This window comes from Alligator sinensis, unplaced genomic scaffold, assembly GCF_000455745.1.
Source record: "Alligator sinensis unplaced genomic scaffold, ASM45574v1 scaffold560_1, whole genome shotgun sequence".
Classification (NCBI taxonomy): domain Eukaryota; kingdom Metazoa; phylum Chordata; order Crocodylia; family Alligatoridae; genus Alligator; species Alligator sinensis.
The window spans coordinates 3082435-3096528 of record NW_005841837.1 but is presented as its reverse complement, the minus strand read 5'-3'; the positions used below and the strand labels follow the sequence as shown (position 1 = coordinate 3096528).

The 14094-nt window shown below is 39.8% G+C and overlaps 1 protein-coding gene across 22 annotated transcripts in view; it reads right to left on the bottom strand.

The window, feature by feature from the left end:
* Positions 1 to 14094, bottom strand: part of ZNF462 (zinc finger protein 462) — a 128670-nt gene that overhangs the window by 113290 nt on the left and 1286 nt on the right. For 11 of the 22 annotated variants that reach the window (XR_003093777.1, XR_003093772.1, XR_003093775.1 and 8 more), the window contains exon 1: positions 12151 to 14065. The exons of 2 other annotated variants lie outside the window; for them this stretch is intronic. Coding sequence is in view for 14 of the 20 variants with exons in the window: in XM_025202781.1 (XP_025058566.1) it covers positions 12151 to 12271 (121 nt within the window). In the remaining 6 variants the exon portion in view is untranslated. Of the gene's footprint in view, positions 1 to 12150; positions 14066 to 14094 lie in introns of those variants that run through there. 9 more of the 22 variants (XM_025202687.1, XM_025202698.1, XM_025202733.1 and 6 more) reach the window with 5 other exon arrangements.

Here is a 14094-nt window from a genome sequence, read left to right as displayed (position 1 = left end):
CTGCTGAACAGGCAAGAGAAATTGAAAAGGCTCTGGTTATGAAGTGTAGCTCTGCCATTCCCATTACTGAGTAAGCTCTGGCATGCTCCATGCTGTGACTGTGGGAAGGTGTCTCCAATTTTACAAAGATAGATTTCCAATTCATCTGACAGAAGAATCTACAACACTACAATTCACTGGGTTTTCACAATCCCAAGAGTCCAGCAGGTTTAGGTAAGAATTTCCCTCCTACAGATTTAGGCACTCTAGTGATTGTATTTGGCTTAAAGTTGATGGCATGGTAAGTTTGCTTGTAGCTACCCCCCACCCCAAAAAAGGAGAAAAACCTTAAGCTGTAGAACCTTCCACCCGAGAGGAAAGCAAAGACCATTGTGATAGCTTTCTATGGTTCCTTAGCAATTACATAATTGCAAAGTCTATGGAGTATCACTTGCAGTATATTCTGTACCTTTCTTCATTTCACAGCTGCAGCACAATGTTCTCAAATGATTGCAGCTTCTGAACAAACTGTCTCTGCACTACAGCCAAAAGGATCCACAAAGAAACCTCATCTGAAGCTCAAGACTCACATGACCAAACTCCTCTCTTTCTCCAAATTCACTCAACGCTTTTTCCCCTCTTTTTCTAATCCAGTATGCATGCTTTTGGAGTACACTTCAGTTGTTTAAAAAGGTTCAAAAAGAGAAAGCAATGAAAACCTGCTGGGCTGAAGTTTTCAGATGACAAAGCACAAGGTAATCATTTAATACAGAATATGAAAGCAACATAAAAGGACAAGATGCAGAGGGGAAAAATCTACTTAGGCTTCCTGCACTGGCATGAAATGGCTGCTTTCCTTCTTACTGCCAGCTCCAATGCTTCATGTTGACATTACACATCCTGTACTGTAGATCCACCCCCATGCTGCTTGCTTGCCCAACAGAATTATCTCCTGCGTCACAGCAGTGGTAACAGAACTGCTGGCTTTGCAGATCTGAAAGCACCATTTCAATACTTAATACATGCAGTAACTGGACATTACTAGATATTTTGGGTTGGTTTATGGCATTCTCAGCAATACATTACTTGGCCTAACCTTCTGTTAACCAGATGGTCTGTCCTTCCCTTGGGATCAAACCATTTAACTTTATTTTATTAAATTCTATCAAAACGCAGGGACAGTTTACAGCAGCATGTCTGGTTCATCTCCAACAGGGTTGCTAAGATGAAAATGACCTAAAAATAACTGGAAGTACTGCTTCACACCAACAGAGAACAAGATCTTTTGGAGTAAATATTTAAATCATCTGCCAGATAAAGTACCATGGCAGTATGAACCACATGGATAGCAACTTGTATTATTTGTACACACACACCAATGCATGTTCTTTTTTCACTGGTAGCATTATTCCTGATCCAAGACAACTGAATTTTAGTGGACACTGCCTGTCACACAAAACTACCTCATCACACAGAACCACCTATTTTATAAAAGGCAAAATCATCAACTTCAAGAAACACACATCATTTTCTGTGATAGTGATATAAGATAAATGAACACTTAAAGACTGTACAGCCTCATCCTCTATGAAGTCATACCTCAGAAGCATGCAGACACTAATGAAATCTAACTTAAGTATGTACTACACATGCTTCCTCCAGCCAAAATGCAAAATATAAGAATGAAGAAGTGAGGAGATTATGAATGAAAGTGAAAATCATCTACTACATTAGCACCTGCTGGCTAATGTGAACAAAGTCCATCCATGTTTCCATACAGAACCACAAATGAGCACCTTATATATTTAGAGAGTAGCTGTCAAAAACTAAGTACATTAATATAATTTCCAAGTGCACTGCTGCAACCCCCAAGAGGAACACTCTGTGTAAGTAGGAATGTGATCTTCCAAACATTTACTCACAGGAGTAATAGCAATGAAATTCAAATCAAATTCCTAGCACTACTCACATGGATAAGCTTTTGCTTTTAGTCCTCATCTTCTATTGCTTGCTAAAGTAACATAGTAACAAGAACATGCAATGGGAGCAAAGAGGTCTGACCTGTTAAAAAGACTTTGTTAATCATCATAACAATGGCAGTAAAGACATATTATATACATATATATGGAATTTAAGAAGAGTCCTATAAAAATTGTAATTTTGATGTATTCCAAAGAAAATAGGAAGCCAAAGCAGATAAAAGTCTAACCACAATAAATCATTAAAATTAAATATGTTCTTTGTGGCTACCACTTCCCTACAGTACTGCCAAAGGAGCCTTGTATTCAAGACTGAATCTTCTATCATATATAATTTGTTACGCTAAATCTTTTCAACACAGAATTTCCAACCGCAGTTGCCAATGTTCTCAGATGTGTGTCACAGAGTTGCAAACTATCCCATTTCTCCCATGTTACTAAATGGGAATATGAAAAGTGGCAAGCCACCACTTAGCCCTACGTTACAACTGAATCTTCTTTGATCCCCCTAACTAGGATGAGCATCTTAAGGGATTCTTACAGTTGCAATACAATCCCAAAACTGTAGCCATTCAAATCAACAAAGCCAGACTCAGACCTCAGATTCACCCGCTACAATACCAACACCAGAACAAGAACAGACTCTCTGGTTATCACCTACAGCCCCCTAGTTGAATACCTAAGATACATCATGGATGATGTCTAACCCCTCCTGGAATATGATGATAATTTCAGGTCAGCTTTGGGGGGACACTTGTTGAGTCTTACAGACAACCACCCAAACTCAAATTGGCGTCTTTCAAACAAGCTAATGAACTCTCATCCTCACCGAGGCACTGGGTCTTGCAATTGACCCAAATTCCCAGTGTCCCCACATCAGTGGTCACCAACCAGTCAATCTTGATCGACTGGTCAATCGTGAAGGCTCTGACAGTCTATCTCAGTCTGTCAGAGGCTCTACGATTGGGAGCAGCATGACACATGTGGCTGGGCTGAGCCATGCCTCCTGCCACCCGGGCCAGCGGCTGGGTGAGTGGGGTCAGAGCCCGGGCTGCTTGTCCAGGAGGCAGCGGGGGTATGGTGTGGAGAGGCGAGGCAGTAGATCCTGGCATGCTATTTACTTACAAGTGATCTTCACCATAAAAAGGTTGGAGAACACTGGACTACATCATTGCTGGACCTAATAAACAAGGGGCGTGTCTACATGTACACTTCACTGTGGAGCTGACTAATTAGCTCATCAGTAGAGCATCACCATCTACACATGCCAGTATTAGAGTGCAGTAGATTAATTGTCGGGGACAGTACTATCTTAGAGCATAGTTACTTCCTGCACCAAAGCACATGTGTAGATGGTGTTCAGGGTTGACTGGGGCATGAAGGTGCAAAAGTGTGGGGGCTGCCTGCTGACCAGCCCTGAACTTTAGCACCCTTGTGTCCCAGACAGCCCTTCTACCACCCAATGCTGGCATACAGAGCCCAGGGCTGACCCCTGAGCCTCTTGCCAGCTCAAACTGCTGCAGTCCCAAGCACACCATCTAGAAGTACATCCTGGACTGCAGCAGCTAGAGTATCAACATGTGCCATTAAGGTGCCATGATAAACTGATGCAGTTTGCGCTGGAGTTTATCACATTGCCTTAATGGAGTATAAAATCCAAACTTCATTTACCTGCAACTCTATCAGCCTTATATACACCATCACCTGATTACAACGTCCATCTGCTGTCTACATCGGAGAGAGCAATTGCTGTGTGTAAGAATGAATGAACACTGATCTGACATCAAATGCAGAAAGATACAAAAGCCTGGACCTCCCTGGACACTCCATCATTGACCTGAGGCATAACATTTTTAAAAAACAGCTTGAATAGGAAACTGAAGAACAAGAAATAATCTGCAAACTGGGCTAAGTGGTTTGATGTTTTATGTTTTGTGTTTAAACAGGGACTATGGATTCTTATCTCATTACCTGGATTAGTTTTAGTGACCCCTTTGTTCCTATGGGTTTAACACTTGTTTGCTTGTCCCTCCTAACACTGCCCTGCCTCCCCGTCACTTCCCCCACCCTTGTCTTTTGTATTCTAATTTCTCTCTTCTTCTTATAATCTGCTTTCTCCAGGTTCATTCACAGCACCTGCTGAAGTGCGTTTAAGCCCATGAAAGCTTGTGCTCTACTATTTATCTTATTTAGTTAGTCTATAAAGGTGCAGATCTACCCTGTCTTCTGACTGACTTCAGACAAACATGGCTAACTACCTCTCTAAGTCCACTTTCCACATCCCAGTTAGAAATGTTATCTTCTGATTTGGGTGCAAACCTGCAGCTTGCAAATCATGAAAATGCTTACTTCACCTGTAAAGATAAACTAGCCTTCTTCATGACTTTGAAAAAGCCAGTGTAGCAATTTAGCTCCATCAATCTTTAAAATTTCCCATGGAGTAGGAAAGAACTGTACACATTTTTGTATGTGCCATTTAAGTGACTGCTTCATCGGTCATATGACTGAACTCCACTGCCATGGCATAAAAAACTTCAATATATGGTAACAAGCCTTCCAGAAAGTCATTCCACAATCTGAAACATCATCTACCCTTCAAACACACTAAAAATAGATACTCACCCCTTGAGGTCTCAACAACCCATCTGATATTACAGGATAGCATTAGCAAACCTAAGTAGACATGAAGTCTTAAAATAAACATCTCCACAGAGAAGACCAGGACACAGGCAAGCAGACCTTACATTACTGTGCGCCACTGAAATGAGTTGAATGCACTATGAAGAGCAACTTAGACCTGGAGGACAACTAGTGTTTAAATGGAGGTAGCTACCAGGAAAAACTCTGTGGTCATTTGGTTTGCTCACTTCAAGTCAATCCATGTACAACCCTGCCATTTCATCTTCTGGTTCAAGGCTTTTTTTTTTATTACGTTTTCTGACTATAAAATCATAATTAAAATATTAATAGTTGTGACACAATTCCTTGCAATTTCATGGTGTCACAGTATATTGATCACCTTGTTCTCTGCCTAGGTGGGAGCCATGCATGTTTGGGAGAGGGGCATGGCAGAGAGGTATATTTCATTCTCTCACCTCTGCTATTTTATGTAATGTGCTAAACTAAAAAACAACATATACAGGTTTTATTTATTGTGTTCATATAGTTAGGTAACCAAAATACACTGACTTGCTCCTCTAACAGTTTCAATATGTAGTGAGATTATGCATTTGACTGAAAGGAATCCAAAAGTCTACTAGATCCTATATGAACATAGTGTATCCAACAATACTCTTGAGGTCAATATACCTCAAGAAGCAACTTTTCCTTGTCTAATAGAATGTGATGAAATAACGGCTCCCCTAGACAAAGCACACAACCTCCAAAAAGAGGTATTATTTCCTTCTCTCTTTCGCTCTCTGTTTTTAAAGCATAACAACCTCTAGGCCAAGAGGCCAGAAGAAGTATCATATATGCTGATTCACACAATGGCCTCAAGTGGTATTTACTTCCCAAGGACTTGGTAAAATACTCTCTCATAGGTCACTGTACTATCACACACAATGCTGTTTTACACAATATGCTGGATCATAGACAAGGGAACTTGACCTCCAGATGACCTGAAATAGCTGAAAGCTGATATGCCCTCTTCTCCTCTCCCCACCCCCCAACTGAAGATAAAAGGTCAATAGACCAAAAGGAATTGGTACATGTAGCCTTGAAATTACATGGATTTAACTTGCAGATGCACTACCAGCAAGGAACCGAAGCATTTTCTTCCATCACTGAATCTTCTGCCTTTTGCAACTGTACTAAATTAGATAGCAACAATTTAGTAGTTAGTTGCAATTTTACTAGTTAGGCAACTGTCTACATACTCTGGTTCTCCCCTCACCCTCCAGTCAACAATTTGTAAATGCTTTTGTGTGCGACCGAAATCCGGTTTGAGGGAAACAAATCATCCTTCATCAGAAGGAAACAAATCATCCAAACCAGATTGGACAAACACAGATTTCCAAGCTTGCTAACATCCTTTAGCCACAACATATTACCAAAATGAAGACAAGCAAGACAAAAATTAAAATGTATGTTAAGAACTTTCAGTTCACCAGGACAAGAAAAAGTATTGGTATTTCTAATCACTTTACAGCTGGGTTTTTTTTCCTCTCCACTGAGAGCACTGTACTTCACACATGCAGGAAAATGGATTCCAGAAGAATGGTAGATTTGCTTACAGATAACTGCTTTGCGGCTGCTTCCTTCCTGAACCACATCACCTCGCCAAGCCAATAACCAGTAAACTCCAGAGATAGTATGCATATTTTTAGCCCTGTCTACTATAAACCATTACAGGTCCAAGAAAGGTGACTAGTCAACCAAAGGCAATTACTGTCAAAGTGTCATCAGGGCAGCTCAACAGTGTAGAGAGATAAATAATAAAATCTATAGGCTTTTATGGTGACATTCAACATCCCAGAATCAAAAGGTAATGGGACATTCTCTGCCACAGACTGAATAGTTTCTAACTGCAAGAGAAGTGTTAATGCTCTTAATTTCAAAATGAGTTGGAAGAACAGAAACTGGTCCAAAGGTCTTAGCTTCTCAATATCCCTTTGACTTGATTATTATCCCTATTTTATATCCTCACTATTGGGATGCTCAGCCAAGAGCCACATATAAGCCCAGTTTTCAAAAGAGCTAGTTTTCTCAAATTCAGCCACTCTCAGAAAGCAACACACAAAAACATCTCAAGTCAAATATCAGCAACCCTCCCCCTAACCCCTTCCCCAGACTTTTTTTAAAGTTGTGGCCACAAGCCATTTGCCTAGGTTCATACTAGAAAAGTCTGACAGAACTGGAAAGAAAATACCCATGTCTAGTTCAGCAATATGCCTTCATCACAAAACAATCATTCCTTCACATCTGAGCTAAAAACAGGCAGTTGATCCCAAGTCCCCTGGGCTCTGATTGCCCGTGGAAGTTAACTGAATTAGCTCCCGCTTCCCAAGTCCTGGGAAAAAAGTATGATCTCGGTACTTTACAGGTACTTAAAGTGGAACAACCAGCTTGTACCAGGTTGTAGGATACCAGGATAAAAAGCTTTATCCTGGGAGAAATCCAACCTTTATTTTTAGCCATGGAGAATCCACTTTACATAAAACCTAGCCAAAACCTGATGAATCAACCAACCTCCCTAGTCATTCTAGAAGTTTTGCTTAACCCAGCAAAAGAAATATGGAGTTCTTTGAATTGTCAATGTTAACAACAGGAGAAAGGAGGCTAAAAGGAAAAAGTATTTACTTTGCTTTTAGTTGAGCTCTGTCTTAATGATCCCTTTCCCAGCTAAAGTCTTCAGTAAACCAACTTTCAAGGCACTAAAAAGGTAAATACTGTCCTGGATGTTAAGTGGCATAAACACTTGACCTGAAGCTCCAACCACATAAAGCCTTGTATCCCCCCTGTCCCCTCACCCGCCCCACCCCCTTTGTTTGCCTTATTCATCAAATAATTAAAATATGTTCAGGTACAAATATAGAATTTTGTCTCCCCCTGCCACCTCCTTCTACCCTTAGAAAATAACCGGATATTGAAATGAAAGGATGTGTGACCTCCACAGTAACAAATAATCACTCTATTTTTGACCTGTTAGTCCTTCAGTTAATGTCCAGCTCATTTTATTTCCTAGTTGTGTCCCATTCATTCTCCATTTACAACATTAGGGAGGTGAGATGCACTTACCCTCTTTTCCCATGCAAGGCCCTGGGAGCTATCAGTGGGTAGGGAATTTATTCATTCAGCATGAGCAGTGATCATGGATACTCTTATTGCCCATGCATGTCACAAAATTCCATTGTTGTTATGAGAGAAGAATTTATTGAAAAATACATTCATGAACAAACTACAGTCTCAACCACCATACAGAGTCATTTTTTGCAATTTCTGCTTTGTTTTTGCTTGCCAACCATTCTACTACCTTTCCACCTCATGCAATAACTATCCAACAAGATTCCTCTCCACATAGTTATGTCATGTCTTGGGTGACTTTTCTGTTTGCTAAATAGCCCTGCCTATTTTCTACTTGTGCTGATGCTGTAGTTTCCTTTTCCTGACATTTTAATCCCTGCATCACTTGAAGGCCTGACTTCTTCATCCATGACAACAGCTGGGGTTCTAATTCCCAGGTCCATTCCAAAGCTTTTTTTTTTTTTTCTTTTCAATTAGCAAGAGCAATGCAATGCCTCAACATCTTTTCTTGATCTTCAGATGGAAATACTAAGTTTTATCTGTAAGCTGTTCTAACAGTCCATACTGTGCTGCCACTCATTCTTTAGCTTAGCAATTAATAAGTTATTATTTGCATACAAAGAACCGCAACAGATGATGGATAAAGATCTATACATTTTCCACCCACAAGATCCTGAAACAGTCTTACAGATTTCAACAAAAACCTAAGAATACTGTTTTATCTTCTTCACCATGGAAGATCTAAACAGCAACAACTGGATTCTTAAAATTAACTACTTTCACCATAAGGGAGGAGTCTTGTAAATCCTGTGCATCTAGAAGTATATGGTCTTACACTGGCCCTGTAGTGACTGCTATCCAGATAAGCTCTCCCCAAGTCCTTCCTAATCATTAACAACATCATTCCTGTGCCTACAGCTCCTTGCACTGACTTTATCAAGTGTATGTTCTTAGAAATAGTGCTTGACCCGCAATTCAAGCACAGTGGATATGTGTTCTGAGATCTCTAGCTTGTACTGTCTTTCAGCACATAAAAAATTTCTGAAATGCTTCTTAACTATGAAACTTCCTCAAGGGATCTCCACCCTCTTCACAAAATAAACCTTTAGATCAACAGACATCACCCAATACCTAATGAATTCCCACTCCATCAGAAGTCACCTGTGTGTTCATCTTTTCATGGTTGCATCGCATGCATTCATGAAGGCCACCCAAAACTGCAGAGGTTTTCAGGACAAAAAGGAAAAAGGGAAGTGAGTAGGCACAGATTTTGATTGCTGGATCTGGACCTGACATTCAGTTCAGTGAAAAACAGAGCAGGTGATGTCTAGAAAATGAATACCAAATCATCATGACCTTTCATTTGAGGGGTGGGCGGAGTTCTTTCTAAATACAGCTTAAGAAATGTTTCTTCAATTAGTAATTAGGCAAGAAGTGATGATATTGCAATAATTAGAAAATGTCTCAAGCTGAACAAAGCAATTTGGCCAATGAAACTATTCTTGTTGAAGACAGAATACAGTAAAAATAAAAAAATGCCAAGAAGCCTGTGTACATTTAAGTACTGATTCTCAGAAATGAAGAGCTATTCTTACCATATCTCAAAACACCTCCAATGTTGGGTTCATACTGCAACTTCTAGGATAGCTTTATAAAAGTCTGAGATAAATGGTAAATTCTAAATATTGTGGAACTGTCTTAAAAAATAAACACCAAAACAATAAAAATAATTTCATTTATTTTTTATTTGCACATGTGTTCAACCTCTCAAACACAGCCAAGTAGACAGAGCGTTTCCAAAAAATACAGGACAAAAATGAAATCTGAATTTATATAAATCAAGTCTCCTCATTTGGAAACTTCTATTCAACCCTTTTCACTATAACCAACAAGATAATTATCATAAGTTGAGCTATCTCTCTTCCTCCCCCCCCACCTTTTCTTCTTTCAGCACTGGCATACAAACCATGCTATTTTAACTTCTTTCCTGTTCTCCCAGTTCTTCTGGAACATTTTATTTTCAACAGTCAACTCATTTGGAGAAGTGCCATGCTGAAGTTCAACCGTTTACAGTGTTAACTGTGTCTCTGCCAGCAGCAGAAGACTTGCATCGCCACCTTCTCAAACCCCCTTTTAGGTTAAGGGAATTGTGTTCCCCCTCTCTCTCAAAAAAAAAAAAAAAAAAAGAATATTTAAGCATGCTTAACTCCTATCTCACCCTGCTTTTTCTTCAAACCTACTTTCACTCTTTGAACAGTAAATTGGACTTGCCTTCCCATATTCTTTAATTAACACATTCAAGACTGCTGTTCAAGTTATATGGGTTCATACTAAGTTTTGCTATTCTGAGAGATTTCTAAAAGACACCCTGGCTATCATTTAGCAACTTCATGGTTTCTGCAGTTCAACACAGAGACAAGCATCTGGAAAAAAAAATGTGTCTAGATGGACACAGTCAAATGTTCTGGGGGAAACTCACCGATGAGAAGTTTGATTAATAGTGAAAGTAGTTGATCAATGACAAACTTAAAATGATTATGTTGGTTAATCCAGTAGATGAGATCACCAAAAAAAAAAAACCACCCTTGAGTCTTGCATATTTTCTGGATCATCACAGCTACAACAGTCCAACCCTGCTACAGTGGCGGGAAAAGACAGTTTGGAACAGGTTTATAACTTGTATTTTTTCAATCCGAGCAGGAGACCACTGCAAGCCTGCAGATACAGTGAGGTAACAGAACTACAAAGCAAAGTCCAGAAGAACAAACAAGCAAAAGAGACACAAGTGATACAACTAACACCTGCTCTGTAGACTTTTCCTTGATATGCCAAAAAGGGTCTCCTCCCACAACCAGTCTCTCCCCTCAATTTTCTCTTTGCAACATTTTAGCATTTCTTCAACAACTTTGTTACCTGCATTTTTCCTCCCTGGGTTTGGTTAGTCATGGTTTTAGAATTGGACAAAACTGGTTAATGAATATTACATAGCTATTCACCAATTTCACAGATCTAAGTCCTTTTTCCACAGCTTCTTACTACAAAGGAGTGCTCTTTAGCTTAATTTGAGAAACTATCTGCAACAACATGCAGAGCAACTGTTACAGCAGACTAGAGCAATCTTAATTCATACTGTAACACTACGCGTTGTTTGTAAATAATCCAAAAAAACCCACACAGCTATTAGCTCACTATTCTTTCTGAGAGCTCAGAATTTCAAGAAGTATGCTTGTGTTTTTGGAGTAACCTTCCTCAAACTGCAGCATGTACTATTATAAGATTTTAGTACTTCCCATTTCCTTTCTAACACTAAAATTAAACTGTCCATTCCTTAGGGCCCAGCATCTGCCAGATGTCCAAGCATCTTTGTAGAGCATGATTCTCTTCCAATACCCATCAGTTCTCGCTCACAATGGGTTGATGGCTTGCAAACACCAGTCTTGCTTTAAGTCAAACCAATACAGTAGCCATTTCATTGTTTAACTTCATTGCTGTAAATCAGTTACAAAACAAAAAAGCCTTTTACTTTTGCTTATTTCCACATAAACCATAAGATTACACAGCCACACCAGATTGTACATATTCTCAACCCAGTATATGCACAACATAATTAATAGCTGCTGTTTTGCTATTTGGGGTCTCTTTTCTCTATCAGTTTCAGTGGTGCCTTTCAAGTTGCACATCCTTCAATAGTATGCTACAAGTTTAATGACAACACCCAACAACGAGCTGAATTAATTGTTTAAACCAATGAACCAAGTATCAACTTCAATAAATACCTGTGAATAAACAGTACTTCATGAGAAAGAGATCATTCTTCTATCATTTTTCATCAGAAGTGACACTTATGAAGTCCATTTACTATAAATTTCAATTCTTGCTCTGATACCCAAAGTAGCTTAATTAGCAAAACTACTCCTGTCCCAAGGGATTTCAATCTCACATTGAATAACCAACATACTTGTGAGAACTAGTCTACACTTATCCAAATATGAAGAACATTATGCAGAATAGTGCATCTATAGTAACAGTTATGGTTTTCTATAGTGTCCGTCACTGTAACATGTAGGGGAGGCCTTCCCTTTAGATGCTCAGTTTTTTTAAATCTCACACTAACTGTCCATTTGCATGTGTCATTTTCTATAGCAATGAATTATAGACCAAATTATACTGCTAGCACTGAGTTGATAGCTCAGATAGAGTAGGTTGTGTGCTTCCGTGTTAAGATCAGAGAAGACAGAGGAGACGGTCATATAGCCCTGTGGTTTCTCTCATTTAGAAACCTGCAGTGTTCTTGGCCATTTTCTACGTCTGAAATCAGTATCAAGGGGAAGAGACATGCATCAAGGGCCTGATCCAAAGCCTGCAAAATTTAGTAAAGGGCCTTTTCATTAACTTGAGTCACCAAATCAGGCTTATATGGAGGGTGACAAAATGAAACATTGATCACCTTTGATCAGATAGTAGATGAAGACTCCTTCTCTTTCATGCAGTGGCTGTGTAAGCTTGAATATATCTAAAGTTAAAAGTGCCAAGGTCCATCCCACATGTGTTGTTTCAAAGCTGATCATGATATTTCAAGCAACTGAATAAGACCAATTTGCAGCCACCATTCTAGAACCACACAACCCCTTGAACAGTGTGCATTCAAGGGTTTGACTGTTCAGTGTTATATACACACACATGCAGATATACAGACACACACACACTTTTTTTTCCCCAGAAATGAAAATAGAACAAGTATGTTGCTTTTAATCTTGTGGCAGCTGGAATCATCAAGTTCTACTCCAACCACCATCTTACAAGTCTTTCTACCTTTGCACAGGCACACTTGTGTTAGCTGCTAATGGCTAACATCCATTCACTTGGTATCCTAAGACTCATTTCACTCAGATATTTCATACACCATACTTCCTTTCTTGAGTTCTCCCAGATATTTTAAACACCATATATGAAAGCACATGGCTTACACCTCTCTGCTGACCCATTCTTCAACCAGTATGGTAATGGTCCTTTTGGAATCCTAAAGCATTGCAGCACTTCATTTTGGGTTATAATTTGAGAAAGCATATACTTGTAACAACAGATTAGCAAAGCGTGATGGGTACTCCTGTCTCCTGGCTTTGAGACTTCCCTAAACTCTTCCAAATAAAAAGGCAGCAGGGGGGAGAAAAGCCTTCTGTTCAGCTGCCATCATACTTTAAAGTTCTTAGGTTTCCATAATGACATTAAAAGTTTCAGAAATAAATAGTCTGGGTCACTGAAGAACATGAAAAATATTTCGAGGGTTAAAAATGTGAGGGGAGAAAACCCTTATCATTTATGGTATCTTAAGAACCTTCTATTAGCAGCCAGCCCCAGGGCACCTCTAAAAGCTTTCCAGTATGCAACCAAGTTAGCTGGGGAAAATGTTCCACTGCAATTTAAAATGCGTCCAAAAGGAACATTCTGGAGCAACACAAGAGAAAATACCCTAAAAATAAGGCTACCAGGATCACCTTCGAGGCTGATGTTTCATGGTGTTCTGCAGAAGAACCCGAGCAGCCTCCAGCTATGGAAACTTGCCTCAAAATATGAAAGAAAAATGATGCATCTGGTCAACTCATCAACACCTTAATTCCTATGAAGGTTACTCAGAGGGAGAAAAGTCTAAAGCATTGACCTCAACATGAAAATTGGAGAAAGAAACCCCTTAGGACATGCTCTTCTACGTGGAAAAGGATCTAAGAAATTTCCTCCACTCCTCCATTTCCTAAGAGAATGGAGAGCCATCAACAATCTTGCACAGTGTAAAGCTCTAGAAACCTTTGGGGGGAAAAAAATACCATGAGCAAGCCAGCCATTGCCAGCAAAGCTTCACACACAAAAAATAGAGAGGCATCCATAATGTTCTGAGCACTTCCTATCTCAGCTTTGTCTACTGGAAGCTTGCTCTCTCTCTCCTCCATTTTCTGGTGGAGCTACTGAACATGACATGGCTTACCTGACTCAGATCACAGCTCTCTGCCAAACTAGTCACTTCCTCTTAGACATGCAAGCAGCTTCATGAGACACACACACACACACACACACACAAAAAGCAGCAGTAGAAAGCCCCCAGACTTGAAGGTCTTTCCAATCCCAGACATTAAAAACGAATGAAACTTTTAGTAACAAAAAAAAAAAAAAGAGGGAGGTGGGGGGGGGGTCTCTTATCCCATCACATCTACCAGAAGCTCTGGTAGGATCCCTCTCCTTCTCTCTGCAGGATAGAAACTACAATGCTTCAGAGAAAAGGAAGGTTACTCCAGAAGACATAAAGAGCCTGGAGACTGCGTGTGTGCGAGGAGAAGCTTTGTGTGGTGGAGTCTGGACTGGAACCAAAGCAGACAGCTTGCAAATGGAGGACAGGGAG